This window comes from Mya arenaria, chromosome 13 (assembly GCF_026914265.1).
Source record: "Mya arenaria isolate MELC-2E11 chromosome 13, ASM2691426v1".
NCBI lineage: Eukaryota > Metazoa > Mollusca > Bivalvia > Myida > Myidae > Mya > Mya arenaria.
The window spans coordinates 66,993,154-66,995,980 of record NC_069134.1 but is presented as its reverse complement, the minus strand read 5'-3'; the positions used below and the strand labels follow the sequence as shown (position 1 = coordinate 66,995,980).

General features: G+C 35.4%; 1 protein-coding gene across 1 annotated transcript; it reads right to left on the bottom strand.

Moving 5' to 3' along the window:
* Positions 1 to 338: 338 nt before the first annotated feature.
* LOC128215491 (acetylcholine receptor subunit beta-like) lies at positions 339 to 1,921 on the bottom strand. Its single transcript, XM_052922174.1, has 3 exons — positions 1,910 to 1,921; positions 1,271 to 1,573; positions 339 to 1,091 (listed from the first exon to the last, which is right to left on the bottom strand). The coding sequence occupies exons 1-3, from the start codon at positions 1,919 to 1,921 to the stop codon at positions 339 to 341; spliced, it is 1,068 nt and encodes a 355-aa protein (XP_052778134.1).
* Positions 1,922 to 2,827: the final 906 nt, after the last annotated feature.

Sequence of the window (2,827 nt, the reverse complement as noted above, 5' to 3'; positions counted from 1 at the left end):
CTCGAAATTTTGGTTAAGATATTCAAATTGGTAAAACTAGTCCCTTTAATGCCTTAATTCTATTTATAGGCATTTATATATCAATAAAAACATGAATCATTCGGTTTTGGCCAATGACATATCGACTTGAAGAAAATCATTCTTAATGTGTGTTTTTTTTAAATGAGATTAAATAATAATAATTTGATAACGCTATTTTGTAGAAAATTCAAACTTAATTTTAAAATAATGACATTTAAAACGTTAAATATCCTTTAATAGGCCAATTCTAATTATATAAAATAAGAAAGCGTTTCTGCTGCGTTCAAAAGTCGTTCGAAGCAAAACTATTTCGGTACCTATTGTGATGTTAACTGTACAAGGTAGTAGATATTGATAACAAACATAACAATTATAAATGCCACTAAGCACAGAATATCAACAGCGTAACTAACATCCTTCCAGCTGAGCGTTACTTCCTTGTTGTCTTCGAATGCTACCTTCCTGTTTGCACCTTGTTTCTCCATTGTCGGTTTAATGTCGGTTTCGGCAATGTCTTCAACTTTCTGAGACTTGAGAAATGTATTTCGGCAAAGTACTGCACCAGCTACGACTGAAATGCACTTTGGTGGTCGAGATTGCTCATTTTTATGGTAGATTGAAAGATTCAGGATGGCCATAACACACATGAGCGTGCTGAGGGTCAGGGTTGCTAACAGATAATAGCTAAGCACGGGGAGCGGGTCTGACGTTTTCGGCAGGTTATCTCCAAGCAATGTCATAAACACTGCTAACGACAGGAGTAGAGTCACGGAGTATGATACCCGTTCCCCGGCATCGGGCGGCAGTACAAACACTAGCAGGTTGATTACAGCCAGAAACACTATTGGCAGAATGATGTTTACAACCATAAACGTCGACTTTCTCTCTAAGCTGACAGTGAATGTAGCTGCTGATGTAGATTGGCTGACTAGTGTCACCGCTCTTGTCAGATTTAACAGGGACCATCCGCCGTCTCCTTCGAACGACGATGCGATATACGTTACAGTTCCTTCGATGAGGTTTACTTCTGTGTTTATGAAACCTGGGACAATAAATTGAATGCCGAACGTCTGAAAACAAGTAAAATAAATATACATTTTTAGAATTGGTTTCGTTTCATTCTTTTTATTAAACAATGTTTTTACAATCATTTGCATTTCAAAAAGTAGGACAAATTTGTTTAACATTTATTTACATTTGAATTACAATGAATTAACTTTCACTCGCTTCAAAATCTAAAATGACCAACCTGCTTATCAAATGGGTAATATTTCGAATCCAGCGGACTATTGACTGAATATACACCGGAAGGATAGAACGAGATTGTGCCGTCTGACGAAAGCCGAACATAGCTCCTGTCCTCAACTTTAAAAGCTGTTGCGGTGGTATCCGGGTTGCCAATGAACAGGGGCGGGTACCAAACCTCGGAGATGGGAACCATCATTGAATAAATGTAGTTGTAATCATCCGGTTTCCAGACCAGCTCCTCGTCTTTCCATATTAATTCCAATGTGCCAGTTACCGATACCTTCCCAGTTAGCTCGTTAATTTCCTAAAAAAACAATTGGTTATCAATGGTGCTTAATTGATGTTTTAAACATGTAGACGAAATGTAATTTATTTTTTTGTTTCAATTAGGGCTCTTTAAGTTCGTCAACTGCGATTAACATGGAAACAAGCAAATTTGTTAATTATATTCTCTGCCTGATTAGGTAAAGTAGATGGAATGGAAATCAAGTGTAGGTGAAATAGTCCAAGAAAAACATGTAGTTGATTTGACCTTATAGAGTGATGGACTTTTGAAAGTTTGATATGAGATAATAGCTTCTTTACAATTATTTGAAATTAATGGATATTGTATGTAGTGTAGCATATAGATCTCACATACATGTCGTAACATAGTGGTTTTACTCTATATTTTGAAAGCAAACATTCTTTTTAAGGTTCATAAAGATTGGACAAGAAATATTGCAAAAATATAGCTTCTATTTTTCTTACATTTGGCACACCACATGTTATTAAGTTTGAAACTAATCAAAGATTCGATAGAGGTTAATATTTTGATTAAGTTTTATGAAGCGGATGTATTGCCTTTGATTGTTCTCAAGATCTCTCTAACATTTGACCGTATGACCCCATTTGAACCACTTTTAAAGACAAGGTGAACATTCTGACCACAGTTTGAACAAAGTCTTACCAGTCAATACCACTATGTGATTGCGGACATGATTAATTTTCAATAATTTGACCTAATGACCTAGTTTCATATGACCCACTTTTAAATTTATCAATGATTTTATCAAAGAAAATATTTTGATAAGGTTTCATATGTGATGGACTAAATTCAATTCCAAAAGAGTGTGTTAAAACTATTTTTCCAATATACGACCTTGTGGCCTTGTTTATGACCCCATGAGATCAACCTTTACGTGTGGTTGAGAGGTGATCAATGGGAACATTCTGACTTAACAAAATCTAAACATAATCTAACCAACCCCTACAAAGACATGGTTCTAGACAAAAAAATCTTAGATTCAGCTTCGTGATCTTATCTTTGATCACATGTGACCAAATTTTAAACATTTCCTTGAGTTCATCAAGGAAAATATTCTGAATAATATTGGAATAAATATAATGTCTCTTCGTTGTTACAAAGATTTCTCCCCACGAAAACCACTTTTACAGGCGGTGTAGATTTGATAGGAAAACATTTTGACCATTTTTAAATATTATGTGGCCGAACCCTACCAAGATATGGCTCCAACAAGAAGAATGTGAATTATGGAAGGACAGATGGACAGCACCC

Coding starts and splice junctions, on each gene's coding strand:
- LOC128215491 (XM_052922174.1), bottom strand. Junction 1,092..1,270: donor ATTACCCATTTGATAAGCAG/GTTGGTCATTTT, acceptor ACTTGTTTTCAG/ACGTTCGGCATTCAATTTAT.